Source organism: Micromesistius poutassou (assembly GCF_964030765.1).
Source record: "Micromesistius poutassou genome assembly, chromosome: 7".
In the NCBI taxonomy this organism is placed as follows: Eukaryota; Metazoa; Chordata; class Actinopteri; order Gadiformes; family Gadidae; genus Micromesistius; species Micromesistius poutassou.
The window spans coordinates 2,177,027-2,198,640 of NC_140277.1; the positions used below are offsets into that span (position 1 = coordinate 2,177,027).

At 50.6% G+C, this 21,614-nt stretch overlaps 1 protein-coding gene across 3 annotated transcripts in view; it reads right to left on the bottom strand.

Moving 5' to 3' along the window:
• pde10a (phosphodiesterase 10A) overlaps window positions 1-21,614 on the bottom strand; it is a 59,253-nt gene that overhangs the window by 5,968 nt on the left and 31,671 nt on the right. For 2 of the 3 annotated variants that reach the window (XM_084470605.1, XM_084470606.1), the window contains exons 3-16: window positions 15,532-15,560; window positions 11,951-12,071; window positions 11,576-11,625; window positions 11,331-11,471; window positions 10,004-10,159; window positions 8,116-8,166; window positions 7,279-7,337; window positions 6,701-6,752; window positions 5,543-5,685; window positions 4,979-5,071; window positions 3,953-4,139; window positions 2,568-2,710; window positions 1,296-1,379; window positions 538-688 (exon numbers count right to left, since the gene is read on the bottom strand). In XM_084470605.1, the coding sequence (XP_084326731.1) occupies window positions 538-688; window positions 1,296-1,379; window positions 2,568-2,710; window positions 3,953-4,139; window positions 4,979-5,071; window positions 5,543-5,685; window positions 6,701-6,752; window positions 7,279-7,337; window positions 8,116-8,166; window positions 10,004-10,159; window positions 11,331-11,471; window positions 11,576-11,625; window positions 11,951-12,071; window positions 15,532-15,560 (1,460 nt within the window). Of the gene's footprint in view, window positions 1-537; window positions 689-1,295; window positions 1,380-2,567; window positions 2,711-3,952; window positions 4,140-4,978; window positions 5,072-5,542; window positions 5,686-6,700; window positions 6,753-7,278; window positions 7,338-8,115; window positions 8,167-10,003; window positions 10,160-11,330; window positions 11,472-11,575; window positions 11,626-11,950; window positions 12,072-15,531; window positions 15,561-21,255 lie in introns of all 3 variants that reach the window. The other variant, XM_084470607.1, reaches the window with a different exon arrangement.

A 21,614-nucleotide genomic window follows, 5' to 3' on the forward strand; every position in this document is an offset into this window, starting at 1 on the left:
AAGACTCAAACTTGACCGATTAAATGGTAAATGGACTGCTTTTTCACAGCGCTTTTCTAACCAGTGGCCACTCAAAGCGCTTAAAAGTAGTGCCTAACATTCATGCACGTGTAGCAGAGGCCGGTTCGACCGCTCGCGGGTCTCGAACCTGCCACCTCTCGAACTACAACAACACTACGCTCTGACCACTGAGCTAAACGCCCCGGCTTCTAACTCAGCGGCTAGAAGCGTTCTTAAGGCTAGGGGGTGTGAGGATTTACAAACGTACTACCGCCAGCTAGCCCAGGCTAGTTGGCATCCGTTACACACACATTCACACGCCGACGGCGGTGCGAACCACGCGGGGCGACAGCCAGCTCGTCCGGAGCAGTCGGGGTGAGGCGTCTCGCTCAGGGGACACCTCGACGCTTGACAGCTAGGAGGAGCCGGGTTTCGAACTAGCCACCTTCCGGTTACCGGTCAACCCGCTCTACCCTCCTGCGCAACCGGAAAAACGCCAACCGCGTTGAACAGTGGCAAAGAGCCAGGAACCTCTACCTCCAGTTCGGTGAAGATGCCGGTGGTCTTCTGCAGGATGGCGTACATGCAATGGGCCACCGTGACGGCGTGCTTCCAGTTGTGGTACGGAACCCGCCGGTAGTTCTTCCGCACGGACATGGTGAAGCGGCAGAGCTTCTCCAGCTCGAAGCTGAGGTCAGAGAGAAGAGGCGGAAGGACAGCGTGACCTCGGCCCCAAAAAACACGCCGCAGTCGGGGGCCGGTGGCAGAGCGGTATTGAGCGTTCCCCCCCCCGGGGCTTTCTGCCAGCAGCGGTGCTGAGGAGTTGGTGAGGTGTGGATGTGTGCGTGCATTATGTGGATGTGTGCGTGCACACTGCACAGAGAGGCTTTAGTGTGGTCACTGGTTCCAGTAGGACCCTGGTGCGTTCCAACTGAAATGGTGTCATAAAATGCAATAACTTATGTTCTACACAATCAAATAAGTAGGCTACTTTACATTAATAATGGACTTGTTGTGACGATTTTTCTCTAAATGCTTTCTACATTTATTCTAATGCCTTTCATGAGCTAATGCCACCTAATGAATCGACTAAGTGTTTTTGTCAGTACTTTCCCACAATGTACTTTCCCCCCAATGTCAACAATGAAAATGTTACAATTGAGTAGTATTGTGCATTAGGGGGCACCTATGATGTACACGCTTCTACCTTGTGCCACGGCTGGATGCATGTAAGGACAAACCCTGGTATTACCCGACCATGCCAAACCAACCAGGAGTGACCTTTGACCTCTCACCTGGTTTTCCCACAGGAGCTGTGCACCATGTACACGAAGACTGCCGGCCAGATCTCCTCAAAGGGACTGATGTCAAAGTGGAACCTGGAGGAGGTGGGTGGTGGGTGGGGTGGGGTCGAGATTGGGAGTAAGGGTGGGGGTAGGGGGAGCGGGGAGGAGGGGCGGGGCGGGGGGGGGGGTTGGAGAGGAAGATCACAGGAGAGTCTAAAATTAGCTTGGCCAGGGTGGAGGATGAAGGGATGGGTTTGAGGAGAGAGATAGATACAAGGGGGGAGGTGGATATGACAGGCAATCTTCCAGATACACTGGCCCTTCCTGTTCTGCACAGTGTCCCCCCCCGAACCTGCACTCACACGCACGCTCACATGCATGCATGCACACACACATGCACACACACACACACACACACACACACACACACACACACACACACACACACACACACACACACACACACACACACACAAGCACACATGGATACACACACACACACACACACACCTCTCCCCACCCATTGTCATCTAGACCTGGTCCCTGTCATCATCTGCTCCATAAACGACGCAGTCTTTGCGTCACAGAGGTGGAAATGTTTAGCTCGTTTCCTGAAAGCCGTGTGGACTGCATGAGAAAACCTGCAATCCTCAGAAAGTTCCAGAACATCTAGGCTGAGAGAAGAATAGCATAGTAGCACTGTATAGTGGGGTGTATAGTGTGGAATACAGGGCAGTCTATCGGATGACATCCACATTCCACAACTTTACGTAGTCTGTGTTTTCTCACTCACCGATGCATCTGGCTTAAAAACACCTCATCTCATCTGCAGTGAAGTACCGGCCCTTTTCTTTTTCTAGTCCTAAGTCACAGTTACAGTCTTAAACGCACACAGGCAGCAAGGGATTCTGGACCCGTGTGAGCTTCCCAAGCAGCGCAAAAAGAAATCCAACCAGCCATTTAAAAAATACAACCACCTACTACCTACGATGTACAACAGACCTGATGACTAACGAACAAAACAGTGTTTAGCTTAGATCAAACCTGATTCCATGGAGCTGGGTCTTTTCAAAACGACTTCCTCTGAATTTCTGAGGTATCGTCGTTATCGTCGTTATCGTCGTATCGTTACCCCCCCCCACGCCCCACCCCCACACAAACAAATCAACATTGTCCACTGGTCCCCAGACCTTGAAGACACAAGGTCTGCTTGAGTGAGGCTACAGTATTGGACCCCGGCCCAGACCACTGATAGGAGGGCGGGGGGGGTGCACCACTCACAGCTCTATCTCCTTGTAGATGGGCGTGGGGAGGTTGAGCTGGGTCAGGGTCTTCCACTCCTCCGAGGTGCAGATGCTGTGGTACGAGAGCTTCTCCATGGTGACCCGGTAGATGCACTCTGAATGCCGAATCCGGTGGTACATCTGCGAGGAGAGACGCCGAGGCAGACGAAAAGGACGTGAAACGGGTGCACAAATAAAATAACTTTTATGTTGTATTAATCACCGACGGGAACATAAATAAATAAATGGTTTTGACACGCAACTATGAAAGAGGTTGTTTTTGGAACCGGTCGGTTTGAAGAGTTTCTCCGCGCGCTGGGGAGAAATTAAGCCGTTCATATTGTGTTCCTGATTTATGAACCAACCTATCAGGTCAGCCCACCGGTCTTGTAATTTACAGAACAGTGGCGGGGCCCGGCCAAGTTCATAAACATCCGCAAGCGCTCAGCGACATATTTCAGCCGCGTGTGTATTCAGAAACACAGCTTGCCTTCTGGTTAGCGTCTGAGTCCCCCCTACCTGATCCCCCAGACAGACGGGATAAGGCGTTAAGGGGCGCATGCCAATTCTTACACCCTCCACCATAACAGATAAATCAGGGCCGCGGTCGGAGGACGCCAGGCCCTAAATTACAGCCAGGCATCCGTCTTGGGGCCGGACGGAGGCTGGAGTCGGGGTAGCTCGTTAATCCCCACGCCGAGCGCTTTCAACTACTGTTCAGCGGCCGTGGGAGTGACGCCACTCGGCTCCGTTGCTCAACGGCGCTGTTTTTGCGTGGTGCGTATTCGGAGCGTTTGTCTGTCGGAAATAAAACCCCGTGTACATTTTCTTTCTTTTTTTCGTTTTCAAGCTTTTACTTTTTGTTTGAAAATAATGCAAGGAGTCACTTTGGCAATGTGTTCAATTTGTCACTTAAACATTTACTATTATTTTAGGCTTTTTAATACACAGTATAACCTATTTGGTTAACTTGAACCCCTACAGGGAAATTACATCCAGCCATGCTCGATTTGCTTTGGAAACAGCATTCTTGATTAAGAGACGACCTACAATCAAACAACAGAGAAAAAAATAGCTTTGTTTTCAAATGGTATACACAAATTCTCAATTCCTAACTGGTAGCTAAACCTAAAAGACTTGAAGTGCTAGAACTCACTGCAAGTCGCTTTGGATGAAAGCGTCTGCTGAATAAACAAAATACTTAGAGTACACAGTACGCGCTTCACCTCTTAGAACAAACACCAATTAATATATATATATATATATATATATATATATATATATATATATATATATATATATATATATATACCAGCTACTCAACGGGCCACCCCGCCCCAAGAACAGAGCAACATGGCTGCCGCCGCCGCCGCCACCACCTACGTTTGCACAGTGTAAGGCCAGTGCGCAGAAGACGGCGAACATCTTGAAGTTGTTCTCGTCCGTTTTGGTGAAGGCACTTCCACTGCGCTTGTTGACCATCTGCACCACGCCGATGACCGTGCCCCGGCTCACGATGGGCATGCACAGGATGTTCCGGGTGGTGTAGCCCGTCTTCAGGTCCACCTCGCTGCCGACACAGGGGAAGCAGGAGTGAGAGTCGTCCTGAATCACATTGGCGTGGCGTGCTGTGACCTGTGAGTGCATGGGGTCTCTGCAGGTGCATGTAACGTGAGGTCGATGAGATCCGAAACCAAGCAGGCCGATGCAAACCACCTGTTTGATCCGACAAACAGGATTTAACAACGACTAATCAGTGTCCGCATTTAGGAGAAAGACTGCATTTGAACAATCTGCGTTATTAAGAGAATACATAAGCTGCTTCTTTGCGTGAGGTACTTCCGCTGTAAAGCCGTGCGTGAGCGCATGTCTGGTATTCCGATAAATCGGTGTGCTCGATAAATCGTAACGTAGATTCTGCTTTCATCGAATTCAGAGGTTAATTTACGACCAAGATCAGTTCAATTCCACCACAGAAGAAGTCACATGTTACGAAAGTGTAAAGTAAACATTGCATCTTGAGGATGTTTTCCTAAGCGCGTTCGCGACGGAGGCCCGTGTTCAGCTGCGCCGACACGTCGCGCCCCCCCCATCGCGACCCTTCGCCACGGTGAAGGAACCACACTCCTGGTGGTCCCCAGAGCTAAACTCATAACGGCTTTCTGATAATCATCTCACGTCAGATTACAGGGAAACGTACACGGCGTCAGGAATGAATAGGATTAAGCCCATACAGATCTGAATCCGGAGAGGAGGAGACAAGCACACGGACGTCTGTCCCTCTGCGGGATCCAAATGAGTCTCGTGGCAGGGCAGGACTCTAATGCACTTTTACTGGGGCGTACATCACATACAACGGAACAGACAAGTGAAGTGGGGCGAGGGAGGGAGGAGGCTGGCGAGGGTTACCGGTTGAACCGCGGGTCTGCATAGGCGTCTGGAATGTTCAGAACCTCTCCGGTGCGGGCCACCTGGCCGGCGATCCCCTTCTCTATAGAAAACCTGTTAGGAGAGACCCGGGACACAGAGGGAGCAGAGAAGGGTTGAGGGCTGAAATGAGCTGGAGCTTTAATGCTTTTTTAATGAGGACACACACACACACACACACACATTGCTCGCAGATCTGTGGAGCCGATATGAATGATCCCAGCACCGTATTACTAGAATACCGGGCAGTGAAACAGTACCTCAACACACGCCCAAAGCCCAAAGCTTTGGATAGCCCGTAGAGTGGATTTCGCCTCATACTTGAAGACCCGAAATATATAATCACGTTTTTTTTTTTACCAGAGCATAGTACAGGGGTCACGAATGTAGCGGGCTGGAATTGTTTTGCTTGCTTCTGATATGACTTAGTCCATGTTTGACGTGAACAATTCGAAAACATTATTCTGCATCTGTCCGGACAAGACATGTGTTTTGGGCTTTAGGGGGAGACCCCCAGAGTACCGACAGGAGAGACCGCTCACACACCTGATTTCTTTGGTTTTCCTAAAGACGGGCTTTCCCTCGTTCTCCTCGCCGATATCGAAGAGGTCGGAGTAGAGTTCTTTGTTATTGTGGTCTACCTGGAAGAGTGCACATCTGTCCGCGTTCACCAAGTTTTTTGCATATATCTGCAACACAGAGGATGGAGAATGGACCAGGATTAGCACATTAGCATAGCATTACTAGCATCACGTAGCATTCTTCCCACTGTAATGGGATTCTGCATTCCGCATGTACAAGCGGGACATTTGAGAGGGTCAGAACACAGGAGGGTTGTGTTTTGACACACTCAGATTTGATTTACGACCGCTGGGGGTTATGTAGAGCGTACTTATGAGCGAACCCCTGCCGTGTTATTAATATTATTTGCGGTTGGGTTAGACCTGATGATAGAGTGTCGAGCTGACATTTTCGTGTTGACTTAAAAAGGCCTCGGAAGGACTGCACCGGGGTTCTGTGGAGCCGTGAGGAGGAGGAGAGCAGCACGCTCTATAACTGCAGGGCCAGGCCACATCAGTGGGTCGGGGAGTCACATGGGCAGGGGGTTGCCTCAGGTGGAATCCTAGCCACAGGACAATTATGGCTACACAAAGGTGTCTATTTAGAGGAGCTCCGGAATTAACATCAACACACATCACGGGCCGATAAGAACTGAAAGAATGGCTCGGAGCCAGGGCCGCACGGTGTGAGGGGAACATGCGATATGCGACCGAGTTGTTAAGGATATTGATGAGGATATGTGATAAATGGACAGATATTGAAGTGTGGACGGTTCTAATGTGTTTGTTGTTATATGATTAGAATATTAACGTTAATGTTGTCGACATTAACAGGGTTTAATGTAAGCTTAAACAACTGTAGCAACATGTTATATCAAAAAAGATATCAAAAAGAAGTTAAATCCAGCAGTAAAAGAACAAAGTCAACATTTGCTGGTAGAGAGAAGTAGGCCTTCTTACAACAACAACTGCGTCCCAATGAATTTGGAGTCAAAAGTCTGAGCGCCATTGAATACATGGTCAACATTAAACCAAACGTACAGCACAACCATGTGTAGCACTTGGCTAGCTTTCTAGCCCAGCATGTGACAGAACATAGACTCCCATGACACGCAACCTTTGAATCCAAAACAAAGAATCTTACCATAATATGTTCAAGTAGAGAATCTATTGCGACAATGTTGTCAAAGTAGGTTCTGTGCAGAAAGAAAATAGATTAAACATTGCTATATCGAAGATAAACAGAGCTCTAGTAAAGTCAAATTTGTAGTGGAAGATGAGTGCTAAGGGAGTAGCCTTTATGAATCTGGATTAAAACACAAACTGAGACCACACACTGAAAAGAGTAAAATAACAATCTCATGGGCTAAACCAAGATCACAATAAGGTTATGTTTGGTGAAGCCGTAAATAAACTTCACCATCAAAACAACTCCATCAGTGGATTTGGATTTGAACTATAGGCTGATAGGGACCAGGCCAGCTACTAGGCATTTGGCTTTAAAAAAACATGTGGATTTTGGTCAGGTACTACCACTACTACTTATCAAAAGTACTTAGGATACAGGACACGTACTGTACGAGTTAAAATGCAAACAAGTTTTCTGGGGTTGTAGAATCACCCACAATAGCCGTCAGGATGAGTAAGAAATGTGCAACCGTGAGTCATTCACTCTCATGGTATATTATTTATTCCCTTCAAAACCCAAACAGACACACTTACTTTGACACATCTAGTAGGAAATCATTGAGCTCAGTCTGTTTGGCGAGTCCTCTGCACACCTAGGGAACAGGGAAAATGAGCCCACGCAATGCAAACAACGCAATGACCATCAAAAACGTCCCGAATGAAAAGCAGTTAAACCTGTCTGTTAGCTGTAGCTCCAACACTGTTCACTAACAGCTGTTCTGTCGGCTCGCTGATGTCATTTACAATCGACGGTTAGCTCCTAGAGCAGCCAGCGCAACAACGTAACACACTGATCATGGTCATGTTTTTATCGCGGCTTAATGAATAACAGGGCAAAGTGTGCCGTAACCCGTCCCACTGTGGTACTGCACACAGGCCCACTGTGGCAACGCACGCACGCACGCACGCAGGTCTGGGACCCTTCTCTTCTCAAAGGTGCCATTTGTTACGAGCAAAAACAGCCCTGGCTGGCGGGCAATAATGACACCCACGGGGAGCGCTGTGTAAAGACTACCGGCTGGCTTGATTAGAGAGAGCTCACCCGCTGTTACTCAGTATACCGCTACAGTCTCTCTCTCTCTCTCTCTCTCTCTCCCCCCCTCTGCCTCTCCCACCCCCTGTTGAATAACACACAGGCAGAACAAACAGTGTCACTCAAGAATATAGAAAGGAAGACGGGGTTTGTTTTAATCTCCCAAGCTGCAAGTGAGTCTCTGAGGTGCATCACCCATTGCACTCTGTACTGCTTTGTTTTAAAAGGCGGATCTCGCATTTTCTGCTGGAGAGTGCTGTTGAAAGAGTTGACCCACAAATTGGCTAAAGCTCACGACTAACCGACAAACAAAACAACAACAACAACAACACACTCACCTGTACTTGGTGGATGGCTACAGACGCCCATGCTAGGTTAGCTGTAGCAACCTGGAGAGAGAGAGAGAGAGAGAGAGAGCGGGAGGGGGGGGGGGGAGCATGGCATAGTTAGCTCTGCTGTACTCAATGTCATGTGAAAAGTTCCCTCATGAAAACCACTGGGGAAAGCAGTGGCATTGAAGGAGAGACAGGTCTTTAAAGGTACTGGGTGGAGACTGTTGCTATCCTGCCTAGTCTTCCCATTGCAGAGCACAGCCTTGGACATTAGTTTATGTTACACATCCAGGTGTGGAGTCATTCTAAACGGTCTATGGCTACGTCACGCGTCTGCGTGTGTCCCAGCCCCACAGCGGTGAGAGCTGCTCTATCTCCGCGGCTTCACCGCATCAGTTCTAAATGTATCTCACAACCCTTCAGGACGTAGAGCGGGTTGACTTGTAACCCGAAGGTTGCTAGTTCGATCCCCGGCTCCTCCTAGCTGAGCGTCGAGGTGTCCATGAGCGACACACCTAATGGCCGGTACAGACTACACCATTTCAGCCCGATTTTGCCCCGATTCGTGTCGCACACGATTTTGAAAAGTCGGCGACGAGACGAGGTCTCGTAATGTGACATGCTTGCGATCTGCTATTTTTTCGTCTGCGACGTTCGAAAACCCCACGACGAAAAGTATGGCATGCCAGAATTATTGGGGGAATCGCAATGACGTGTTCACTGTTGACATGGAGGGAACCCCGCCACCAGTTGCGAGAGGGAATCGCATGAACAGCTGGAGCTCACGCGCAGTGTTTACTAACTAGTAAAGAAATCACTAAAGTAAGGACTAGTAGAGATGTGGTTGTGGTTGGTCATACCCGGGCGGACACCGCGGATAATCCGCAGGTTGGGTGGATTGTGTGGAAGAAAAGTAAGTAAGTAATATCTACTTGATGAATTACGGGTGGGTAGCGGTTACACTCGCCCGCTGGTTACCATCAGCATTCCAGCTGCTGCCTATGCCCTCACACATTGTTAAAATCATACGATGGATGCTTCATTCTTTCCATGTGGCTTTTAGTTAATGATCGGGCTATAATAAGACCACGTTGGTTGTGTAATCGCTGACAACAGGGGACATTTCATGGTGGTTGAACATTTTAGCGTGCCGACAGGCTTTTGTTGGGACGCTGTACACGCAACTCAAAACCGGGACGTCTGATCACCCTAAATGAATGATGATCGGGTGGGTGTGGGTATCAATTGTTGAAAAAAACATTGCTGCGGGTGGATTATTGATATTAAGCAGCGGGTGCGGATGACATTACAGCTCATCCGCGCATCTCTCTAGACTTCACTGCACTACACCCTAACCCTAACCCTGACCGCCATCCTAATGCCTAGACCGCAGTATAGGAACTCGGGATCCATTGTTATTGACACTCTGTTGCTGCGTTGTTGCTGCGTGTGTCGTGAACGATACAAAGTAAAGATTATCTAGAGCATCGCACCCTCGAATCTTGTAGTGTGGCCAGTCTTCCGACGAGACGAAGCCAGATTTCCTGGCGCTGTGATCGCACAGTGTGACATGTTAAATCGTGGAGGAATATCCGAGAAGAATCGTGTAGTCTGAACCAGCCATTAACCCCTCACTGCTCCCGACGATGTCGCCTTGCATGGTTGACTCCGCCGTCGGTGTGTGAATGTGCGTCTGAACCGCTTCGGATAAAAGCGTCTGCTAAATGCACCTCAATATTAATGTAACACAAGTCAACACCAGACACACCAGGCGTCTCCCCCCCCCCTCCCCCCGCCTCGTGTACGACGACGAGGAAGAGGACAGCGACGACGAGGTGACAACGACGACGACGGCGACGGCGAAGGACGCGGCCGGGTCGAGACGCACACTGACCTCCTGGTGGCTGAGGTTGAAGGGGTCCTTGCCCCAGTGCCGGTGGAGCTCCAGGATGGCGATGAGGTCCCCGATGGCAGTTAGGATCGGGAGGCACAGGACTGAGTGAACATGGATCCCTGAGTCATGCCCTGTGCCGTCCGGGAAGCGCTCGTCCTGCGGAGAGAGAGACGGCGGTATGGTTCAGGGCCGACGGTTTCCGACCTTTGACTTTAGGTGCACGGCGAGACCTTTGGCGCGGACAACCACATGCGCGCACAGTGAAAGAACCGGATGAATGCACGTGCACTGAGCAAATAGTGCCAGTGTTGCCAGATTGGGCAGGAAATCGGGCCCAATCTGGCAACACTGGCCAGCGCCCCCCTGCTTTTTACACGGTTATTACTGCAAGAAGGCCGCGGCGATGTGGTAAACAGTGGAAAGAAGAAGTCAGCAACCCGGCTTATGCTACCCGTTCGATTATTTAGCCAGCACAAATTAACACCAAACATCAATGGAACACAGTGCAACGGAAAACAAGTGATGGATTGCACAAAGCGACACTATTTTTTGGAAATGATAACAAAGCCATAATACAATAATTAATGAACAAAAATTATAATATATTTACTGTCAGTGATTTATTATATGATCCCATGCAGTACCCTCGCGTACCACAGGGTTAGGGGTTATTCTGTGTGACGCCTTGTACATACTGCATTCACAAACAAAGTTGCCGTAACGTATCTCCTCAGCACTGGTCACCACCACGCAGGCCAGGCGTCCTGCGCTGCGGTGCACCCCGGGTTGCGTGCAGGCCTGCAGGTGCTGTTGACTCAACAACAGTGGGCCACAGCCATGCATGTGGAGGATGTGGTTAAAGCTACAGGTAACGCAGTGTTTGTCGCGCTGCGGGGTTTGTCGAGACGGACGCATCCCACAACACAAACACTATAAACCGAACCACAGGGGCGGACCCCGCAGGACTGTACTGGCCGTACTCTGCACGATAAGTCCCATCACCTGGCATCCATTTGGGCCAATCAGAAACAAAATTGCAAACAGAGACTGCTGTCCTATCTGGGGCAGCAGCGTTGTCCTTGGGATTTGATTCCAGTGTTGCATTACATTGCACTAATGAGACCACGGCCTTGTGTTCCCTGCGAGTGTAAAGACTGCCTTGTGTTGTAGTGGATGCACATGAGACGTACGTGTGTAAGAGATGCACAGCCAGCATGGGAAAAAAAAAAAAAACTGAAACGTACCCAAAAAACGAACATTGCATTCAGATGCACGTTACCCATGGGACGTCTTTCAAGGTGCAGGAGACCAGAACCAGCAGCCTTACCCCTTTGAGGTCCTCAACCAGCAGTGTTTTGCGAGTCTTGGCCACGTGAGCGGCGATAGTGGTCCCGAAAGCTATGGGACCGGATGGGATGAGGCTCGGGGGCCCGTCCTTGGCCCCTGTTGGAGTGAACAAACACAGACTCTATGGAGAGGAGAGCACAGAGAGAAGAGAGGTTGATGTGCCACCACGACGACGACACCAGGTAAGGGAGGAAACGGTGTGGGGAAACGTGGCGCTCGGCTTACGTTGTTGCATTCGCCCAAGAAGTAAAGTGCAAATCCATCAGCTTTTGTTGCTGTAAAATATAAGAGGGGCATAGAATGAGATCGAGTGAAATGGTGAATGCGAACTAAACATGGAGGCAGGGCGGGGCTATAGATGAACGGACGATCACGGCTGACAGACTGTGGTCCTATGAGAGGTTTGTTATTGGTAATACCGTCATGCGTTATTAACGTAACCTTAACCGTATCCAAAAGACTGCTACCGACAAACATAACATACTGTTGCAAAAGCTAGCGAGCTAGTCACGTGTATTGTGGGAGTGGCTTTGAAGGGAGGTCTGAAGGGAGGGGGGGGGGTTGTTGTGGTTGGATACTTTCTAAACGCCCCATCCATACCTGTCTTGATAATGTTGCACAACTCATAGAGCAGCAGCTTATTGTCTCCTCCAGTGTCCAGCCGCTGCTCCATGTAGCTGTTGAGCTCGTGCACCACTCCCTGCATGTCAGTGTCCTGGTACTGCGGGGCACAGCACACACACATGAGTGCACGCACACACACACACACACACACACACACACACACACACACACACACACACACACACACACACACACACACACACACACACACACACACACACACACACACACACACACACACACACACACGACATACACACACACACACACACACACACACACACACACACGATCGCAGAGACAAGCCTGCACACATGGATTGCAAACATACACAAACACAAAAATGCATGGATACACCACACACACACACACACACACACACACACACACACACACACACACACACACACACACACACACACACACACACACACACACAGGCACACACAAAGACAAAGACATACGCACACCGAATTACAAAAATCATTCATTCATGCATTCATTCATGCATTCATTCATGTATTCATTCATGCATGCATGCATGCATGCATTCATTCATGCATGCATTCATTCATTCTGAATTTTGCATCAAACTCATTCAATATCCATGGGAACTGTAGGGGCAATGTCAACACCCTCCACCCCCCGCCCCCCCCCCCTCCCCGACTGTGGCTTGCTGTCAAAGGGATCCCCTTGCACTGGTCCCGTGGGGGGGAGCGGGCCCGCACATCAGAGGGCTGACAGCTCCGCTAAGGGCCCCCACCGGCACCACTGCAGCGCGCACCTCGTGCCTGAACGCGTGCTTACGTAACGGCCAGGCCCCCTATCAGGAGAGGCGCGGCGGGGCCAGAGAGCTGTCTATTTCTGGGGCTGCAGAGAGGGTCAGGACAAGCACAGCAGCACCGAGAGAGAGACAGGCAGAGACACACACAGAGAGAGAGAGAGAGAGAGAGACAGAGAGAGAGAGAGGGAGAGAGACGGAGGGAGGGAGAGAGAGAGACGGAGGGAGGGAGAGAGACAGAGTGAGGTAGGGTGAGAGAGTCAGAATGAGAGAGAGAGAGAGGGAGAGCCAGACGAGTGCGACCGAGAGAGACAGAGAGCGAGCGAGTGAGAGGGAGTGAGAGAGCGAGCAAGGGGGGAGCGAGTGAGAGCGCGACTGAGAGAGAGAGAGAGAGAGAGAGAGAGAGAGAGAGCGGCGCACTAGAACGGCGGTCCCAGCGGACGCCGTCCCCCCGCCCACATCCTGTTTGCTCAGACGTATGGATGACGCACTGAGAGGCCTGGCCAGACCTCCTTTATCTGTTCCCCTGTGTGAGTGTGTGTGTGAGTGTGTGTGTATGTGTGTGCATGTGCGTGTGTGTGCGCGCGCGCGTGCTTGCGTCTGTGTGTGTGTGTGTGTGCAGCGCAGCGCATGTGTGCCTGTATATCCATGCATGCATGCGTATATGCATGCGTGCGCCGTGCGAGCGTTTGTGCTGCTGCTGCTGCGGAGGGCGGCCGCGTGCGTCGGTCTAGTCGACGCGGCTCCGCTGCCCTCCTTTTAAGTGCTGACACCCCGTGTCCCAGGGGGCGGCCGCCTTACAATGGTGTCGGGTCGACACAATAGCGGGCATGAGCGCAACACGCTGCGCAGCCGATGCTCCACGGCGGCGGCGGCGGCGACGGAGGCCAGAGCCTCACTGCAGAGCCCCCGACCGCGGCTCAGGCAGTCCCACATCCAGGATGCAGCAGGGCAGGACAGGACCGGGTGGAGGTAGGGCCGAACGACACGGAGATGCGTGTCGATGCACTGATCACGGGGACATGCAGTCACGACGCGCTCGTGGGCCCCGAAGGCCGTTCCGAACAGGCTCACGGAGGGTTGTTCTTTTAGTGTCCTTTGAGTATTTCTCGTGGTTCGTATGAGGACAGTCCAGGCCAGACCCGTTGTCGACTGATCTGTCTAACCGTTAATCGTGGCTTTTTTTTTTATGTATGTGGCTCAATAATGCTTTACTTTTTGGGGATTTTTGGTGACAGTGCTTGGAAATATTAAATAGGCTTATCAGTGTTTCCCACAGCCATCTATAGGCTCGCTCAATGCCCGATCGTCTCTGAAAACAAATTCACTTTTCACAATGCGACGACGATTTGCAGATCCGGTTAATGTCAGCATGTGCATTCAATTTGCCAAAGGATATTGGATTAGCCTAATATAGTATAATATAATAATATAGCTAATATAATACACAGTAATTAATACGGATCGGTAGAGATGGAGAGCTCCATTCTGTCCGTCTGTTACGCACGGCGTTCACGTCCGATCATGACAAAACGCCCGACGATAAGAGAGACTGACGAAGCATTTCACTGATCAAGAACGAAAGACACACGTGGTCGATGGTTTCAGCGTCCAGAAACCAACATGGCTCCATTCAGCTCAGCACAACAAATGGAAATGCACTAGCGAGTGCTTACGGAGAGAATCACTTTCACCACCGCCAAGTGCTACGATATGGGAGGCACGCGGCTGTGGAGGCAGAGCGGGTTGGCTGCTAACCGGAAGGTTGCTAGTTCGATCTCCGGTTCGTCCTATCTCTGTGTCGAGGTGTCCCTGAGCGAGACGCCGCGCCCTCACTGCTCCCGACGAGCCGGCCGTCGCCTTGCGTGGTCGACACCGCCGTCGGTGTGTGAACGGGTGCATGAATGGGTGAATGTTAGGCAGCATTGTAAAGCGCTTTGAGCGGCCACTGGTTAGAAAAGTGCTGTATGAATGCAGTCCGTTCACCGTATTAAATATTTTTGGAGAATCTTTAATGGATTTAAAATGAAGAAGTCCCACTCAATCCTTCACCCCCACAAGAAAAAACATTGTACATCTTAAAGGCTTCTAGAAGCCAAGCCATGCTGTGGTATCGCTCATTAAGCACCCTCATCCTCGCCATGGAAAGCCCCACTGTTACACACTTACAATTTTCCCGACACAACGATTAGACTATTAAAGATAACCGACTAAATGGCTTTCTATGTTGAAGATTTGAGGTCAACCCTAATGGGCAAATGGGAATAGTATGTTATCAGACCAAAACTATTTTTTCTTACTCTCTGATGTTTCAATTGAAACATCGTATTTTGAGGGCATTTATTCATTCATCGTTGTAATTCATTTAGACTTAAAACTGGGTATCACGATAAGTCTAGATCTTTATTTCATGGCTGGGGCCGTGTGGGTGCTTCTTAAAGGCCTGGACTCTCAAGGTATTGGTGAGTTTCTGACCAGGGACCATATTGATGAGGTATGTAGGTGATACACTTCTAGAACTGCCAGGGAACTCGATTCCGAACCGAACCGTTTAACCTAACTAACCTAATCTGAACTGGTCAAATCAAAAAGATGCATTGAATGTAATACAGGCAGATCCTATATGAAACAGACACATTCCCTTACAGAAAACAAAATCAGTGACAAATGAGACCACACCCGCAGATGGACACACACACACAGACACACACATACACACACACACACACACACACAGACACACAAAAAACACAAAACACACAGCAAAATAACTTACCCTGCTGACATCTTTGGCTGATGCGTCATCTACAAAATAAAGAGCAGAGAACAACATAGTGGTGACAATACGTTCAGTGACAGGGACGACACAGCCTCCGCTATGCAGCCAATAACCCCATAATGATTATTAGTGACGTGCTCTACATAACCCCCCTCCCCCCCGGGCCCCTGGGCCAGAGCTGCCCAGTGTGCAGACATACCAGAGACAATAGAGGAGTTGTACATCCTTGATGTGACCCCTATGTGTACATGGGAATCTGAAACCCTGTCTCCGGGAAGCAGGCAGACCCAATAAATCCCAAACGCCCGCATTATTTGGGATTGGTCTATGTATCGGTACATGTCTACCGGCTGAAAGAAGGTTGATTGGACGATCACGTGGAAGGCCTGGTCGAGTGTGTGTGTGTGTGTGTGTGTTACACATTACATAGTGTTACAATACAAGATGAACACAATGTTCAGGTCAACAGATCAGAGATTGTAACTCAAGTGTGACGACAGCATTTTGCTGTCCTGTGATTGGCTATAGTCAAGTTCACCTTTTTTTGCACAGCATGTTAAGTTTCTGTGTGTGTGTGTGTGTGTGTGTGTGTGTGTGTGTGTGCATGTGTGTGTGCATGCGTATGTGTATGTATATGTGTACATGTATGTGTGTGTGTGTGTGTGTGTGTGTGTGTGTGTGCGTGTACATGTACGTGTGTATGTGTATGTGTGTGCTTGTGCGTGCATCCATGCGTGCCTGTGTGTGTGTGTGTGTGTGTGTGTGTGTGTGTGTGTGTGTACTATGGAGGATTTTGTAGCATGTTTACACATCACACATAGAAGCATATGTCCTTTCCGGCGTGTTCCGGTATCGTCCAGGCCCTGGAATCTCGTTAGCAGCGACGGTCACACTTCAACCTTCAACCCAGAGGAATTCTGACAGCGGCAGAAACAAGTTCTACCGACTTCACCGCAGCCTCTCCACAGCCGATCCCACGGCGGGGACGCGACGCGCTCAGAGGGAAACACACACTCGTGAGCTAGCATTCGGGGGGGGGGGGGGGGGGGGGGGTGGCTGCTTGTGACATTTGTCGAGAAAAAAACGGCGACACAAAACAGAACCACATCGCACAATCCGTACCAGGTTTAGAAAACCAGCGACAGGCCTCCCTAATACAAGCCGACATGTGAATAAAGATGGGGCTTAAAGTGCAAATTCCTGGAGAGGTTTTGGGGGGCCGTCGGAGGAACCGGCAGACGTATGACTATTGTGTTTGGACGTGGACACTGAACTCTGTTATCCTTTTTTTTTTGTGTTGTTGTCTTTAATGACGACTTCCGCCAATCAAAACATTCCCTGGACTCTCTGTCTGAGAGAACGAGTCTGAGGGGGGGGGGGGGGGCGGGGGGGGGGAGGGAGGAAGACACTGATTGTAACTAGAAGTAAAGTTACTGGAGAGAGACACTTCTTCTCCCCTCCCCCCCCCCCCCCCCACCCCCTTCGAGCTGCCTTTGGTTTGCGAGGCTAAAAGACCAACAGCACACATGACTCCCGAAGCGCTTGGATCCCTCTCCGCCGCTCCATGTGATCAGGGCCATGCAGAAAGCCCTACGGTTTCGTTTGGAGCTGAAGCGCTTCGGGTTTTTTTTTCGCCGCGGCCCGCTCTCAAATGAGCCCCCTTGTTCATTTGAGGAAGGAAAATAAAGCCCTCTGTGTTGGTTGTTGTTTTAAACATTCCTCCAGTGTAGTATGGGCTTCCTAACATAGCCGTGAGAGCTATTTTAGAGCAAAACCCAGGCCAGGGATGACGTCAAACGGGGCATATGGAGCCACAAAAATAAATCCCCTATCCCAATAGTGGAAGCCTCCAGTGTTATACATTAGAAACCAAGTCACCCAGCATCGCTTTATCATTGTTTAACTGCTCCCCTGGGGAGTGTACAGTGTGTGTCACAGAGAGAGATATACATGTGTGTATGGGAATATAAAGGATATTTATATCTACCACCAACAGCACATGAGCGGTTAATGGCCGCACACATACTAAATCAATAGATATCATCGTTTTACATGGAAAAAAACAACAACTGTAAAAATGTTTGTGTTTTGAGCCGAGTGGTTCTTAAGTGGTGTACGGGTAAACAACGGGAGAGGCCCTGTCCACACCAGGATGGCTCCCGGTCTATAGCCATTCACTTCTTCTTCTATCTTCTCATCTATCCGTCCGAGTCGTCGGTCTGAGTTCCCCCGACCAGCCCAGGATCCCGATAATCCCTCGGAATTCTCCGGAAAACCCGACTGACGTGAACGTGAGGACGGACGGGGAGAGAGAGACGTTTATGGGAGCCTTTGAAGAAGGCAGAACCGGCAGAACTCGAGGAGGAGAATATTCAGAGGATGTTTTCAGCCTTTTGAAATTATGTTTATAGATAAACAACTTCGTGGACGATTTAACGACCAGCAGGTCAGATGTGAGCGTTTGAATTATAGGGCAGGAACTGTGGGGGCGGCCTAACGCAAACAAATGTATCTCTATTACCAGACGACGGGGCTGGACAGTGAGGAGAAGCAGGCTCCGCTAAGCCCAAACGAATGGACGACCGCGGAGATCCGTTGAAAGGAACAGGCCCTGGCCGCATTCGTCATCTCTGTGAAAGGGGCTGGAGACTTTTGTCTTGTTGAGCCTCCATGAACATGCATCTCCTCTCTCAGGGGCCATCGCAAGAACGCCAATTATGAGTTTGCCCTTCCTGGTTGGATTGATGTAGTAGTTTAGGTATCTGCAATTGAGGGTCCATTCGAATGTCTATAAAAATGTATATATTCATACTTAAATAAATCGTTCCTGGCGAAACTACAAAACAAACAATGATGAAAGTTGAATTTAAAGAACGCATTAATGGCACCATCTTAATGATTGAATACTTGAATTAATTCAGATTTAACTTATATATACGTATATATACTTAAATATATATATATTATATCAATTTAAATTTACAAAAGTGAAGTTCAACATCTCTGTCCCAATGTTTTACAATAACACATTGTTTGTGTCAAGAGATCAGGCCTAATGGGATGAACACCCTTGGGTGTATGTGTGTGTGTGTGCTCGCGCGTGCTCGCGCGCATGCGTGCGTGTGTGTGTGCGTGTGTTCAGCGCGTGCGTGCGTTCAGCGCGTGCCTGTGTGTGTGAGTTCAGCTGCGTGCCGGCGAGTCATCACCACAGAAACAAAGACCAGTGGTATAGTCTAATGGCATCCCATATTTTCAGGGGGCCAATCCTGCTTTGAGTAAACAAGAGGACCGAGAGGGCCAACGCGGTCCGGGATATATACCAGCACAGCTCAGTGACAAACACCAAACACCACTGTCGAGAAATTCCTGAACACAGGGGAAAAGTAAAACATGTTTTGACCGAGCTCTCAAAGAATAACAGCACACCATCTCCCGATGAGGATATGTCGCTCCCTACTCATTCACTCACACACACACACACACACACACACACACACACACGCACACACACACACACGCACACACACACACCCAAACTTGACGGGTGCTTTAACCATCCTCTGCCCTGCACCTGTGGCGTCCGGTGTGCCGGGTGTCTGGGGGGGGGGGGGGGTTGACTCCACTCCCCCCCCGCGTGGAGAACTTCATCAGTGAAGCCAGCGCCGCCCCCCCTTCCACTCACCCTGGCGACGCCGGGTGTCCAAGACAACAGGCGCCTGTCCTCCTCGTCCGCCGTACTAATTCCCCCATCAAAGGGCTCCACTGTTCCCGCGCACGGTGGGACAGTACATGCCAACCCCGCTCAGCCCCGACCGAAACTCTTCTCGGGATGTACTGTTGCCCTTAGCGATAGGCGCGTGGGGGACGGAGGCCCCCCACCACCCCCACCACCCTCACCCCCCCCTCCCCCCCCCCCGACGGCAAGGCCTGCAGGTGAGACAGCTCCGTTTCATCACGGCGGCGGGGTTATCGAGTTCCGAGGCACAGGCGAGTCTTTGTCCTCCCGTGGTCACCGTCCTTCGCCCTGCTGATTTACAGCGTCAGCTGCTCCCGGGCCCGGGCCGCGTCCCGGGCCCCCCCGCTCCGCTCCGGTTCGGATCACATCCCATCGGATCAGCGTCGGCTGGGTTCTACGTGCGCCCAGTGGCGGGCGTGTCACGTGACCCCCCCCGGGGGGCGTGTGCAGAGATGCGGAGACAATGGTCGGGGAGTTACGACGCTGTCTCCCCTCGTTTACGTCCGGCCCCTTCTGCGGCGGACCCCCGGAGACGGCCCCTCTCCCAGTCGGTGTTACAGTGTTACAGAGGAGCGTCTGGGGTGAGTTTTAGGCCTCGTTTCCTGTGGAGTTCTGGAGGATTTCTCCGATATTCTCCACTCCGATATTCAGGGATTCACGAAAATCCCCCAAACATTATTACCAACACAGCCGTGTGCTTTGGGCCAAAGGGTTAAGTGGGTTCCTTAAAAGCACCCCAGCACTCTTGTGATGCAGGGTGAAATAAACATGCAGTGGACACTTTCCACGGGCACAGCTACGTCCCTGTTCAGAAGCTCCTGGAAGGCACAGACAGCCCTGGCCCCTGTGCGACGGTCATTCGCGGCCCATCTACCTGTGGATGTTTCTCTGTGTTGTGCGGGTGGTGTGTCGCGTTGTGCATTGTGTGTGCGCAGTGTGCAGTGGACTACAGTACACCTGTTGCACCAGGCTCCCTGGAGGGGACCGGCGGAGGGTGTTTGGGAGGTATTAATTACCCCGTGTTAGTGTGTGGTGCGAAGGAAACCGGGCCCTGTGGGACGTGGTCGGGGGGAGAGGTGAGGGTCAATCTACGTCACCGGGGCCTAGCGACAGCAGGTCCCCTTATAGGAGGAAGAAAAATACAAAGTAACACATGCAGCAGCGTCTATATGGTGTACTATATAGACGGGTTTCATGCAGCAGGATGGAGCAGGATGCCAGTTAATCGATAACAGAGATAATGTTGTAACGAGATCAAACAATGGCAACCCTCACAACGTTATAAACACCGTACAGCTTACTGCACACTACAGGGTTAGGGGCATGTGTCTATCCATCCTATCCGAACCCTGTCTCCCACCTGACTGTCGCTATTACAAATCGGAATAATAATGATATTAATCAGGGATTCTAGATTCTAATCCTCGCACACACCGGAGCACATTTTGAACAGCTGACGTTGCTTATCTTTCTCGCAAGATCTGTCAACAACGCCCTTGCAGCCGGTAACCATCTGACACGCGCCGTGACTGATGAGTTACTCCCGGACAATAGAGGAATTGCCGAGCGTTTACAGTGGCTCGTGTCCAGATACGGAGATACTACAAAGAGAAAGCAAACAGAGCGCGCCGCGTCGTGGGCTCGGGCCTGGCGCCAGCCACGCCGACCTCCGCCGACCAGGGGTGAGCATGTGATCACAGGTGATGATGTCAGGTGTGAGGGAAGAGCCCCGCAGTGGCCAGCGTGGAACACAGACCATAGGAAAACCGAAACGAGTGGAAGCTCAACACCCTAGCCACCCTTCCTCACCCGGTAACCGTCGACAACCCTTCATGGCCCAATTTACAGAATCAAAAAGGCTTTGGTCACACACACACACACACACACACACACACACACACACAGGGCCACAGCAGCATCGTGTAAGATAAGTGCTGATTATGTAACAGGGCTGTGCTGTGCATCACATGGGGAGCAGGAACGGGCTGCAGGCCTGCCTTCCGAGGGGCTCTGTGCAGCGCGGAGACCATCACATGACAGAGCCCGGTGGAGTGATCCCATCCAGATTCACACTCGCAGTGCAACAGAACACGCTCACAGAGAGACACGGAAGAAGACAGCAGCAGCGCGGCGCAAACACACAAAAGCAGGCAAACACACGCACACAAAATCCCTGCAAATACACACACAGGCACGCGTTAAAGTAAGCACGTATGCGGCGACGTAAATGCACGCACAATCCCGCAAAGACAGACACACAATGACAGACTTAAAACAATGTAGATGTCCGGTAAATATGAATGAAAGCATGTTGTGATTGAACAGTATGGCCGAGTGCCATACC